The following is a 749-nucleotide window of genomic DNA, read 5'->3' on the forward strand; positions in this document are numbered from 1 at the left end:
CTTGAACCTCCAACAAGAAGAAGGGGAAGACTTCTGAAGAGAAAAGGGATGAAGAAGCCTCTAAAGATGAAACAGAAAGAAGGAGAGAAAGAATGAAAAGAGTCATTACGAGAAGAAAAGAGAGAGAGAGAGTAGAACGGAATATTTCCTTCTCTTGCGTAGAATAGCTTCAGGTGTACATACAGCAGAACTCAAATATCTTTTTCTTTCTCTCTCTACTTCTTTTCTTTTCTTGCAAAAATGTGATCTCTCTCGTTCTCCGTAAAGAAGTTTAAACTCTTTCTTCTCTACATAGTCCTCTCTCTCTCTCTTCCTCTCTTTCTTCCCTCTTCTGTAAACATCTCTTCACAAAGGTCCCTTCTCTCTCTCTTTCTTTTTCTTCTTTTTCTTCTTTCTTTCTTTCTCACTCTTTCTCTTCTTCTTCTTTTTCTTCACGATGGCTTCCCTTAAAGCGATTTGTAAACAACGTAAGAAGAAAACTTCCTCTCTTTTCTCCTCTTTCTTCTTATACTTCCCTACGCATGGTCTTTCTTTTCCCTTTCTTTTCTTTCCTCTCTTTCTCTTTTCTTTTTCTTTCTTTCTTTTTCTTTTTTTTTTCTTTCTTTCTTTTTCTTTTTTTTTCTTTTCTTTTGGATTTTGGAGGGATTTGTTTGCTTCAAAGACACTCCTCAAAATTCCAGTCTTCCCCTCTTCATCTCTATTATCTCTATCTCTATTATCTCTATCTCTATCTCTATCTATCTCTATCT

General features: G+C 35.5%; 1 protein-coding gene across 1 annotated transcript in view; it reads left to right on the forward strand.

Moving 5' to 3' along the window:
• The first annotated feature begins 14 nt into the window (after positions 1-14).
• Positions 15-749, forward strand: part of CSUI_009116 (syntaxin binding) — a 10,191-nt gene continuing 9,456 nt past the window's right edge. Inside the window, exon 1 of the mRNA XM_068069235.1 lies at positions 15-467. Coding sequence (XP_067918792.1) covers positions 437-467 — 31 coding nt within the window. The 5' untranslated portion in view covers positions 15-436. The remainder of the gene's footprint in view (positions 468-749) is intronic.

Source organism: Cystoisospora suis (assembly GCF_002600585.1).
Source record: "Cystoisospora suis strain Wien I chromosome Unknown contig_5308, whole genome shotgun sequence".
NCBI classification, from domain to species: Eukaryota; Apicomplexa; class Conoidasida; order Eucoccidiorida; family Sarcocystidae; genus Cystoisospora; species Cystoisospora suis.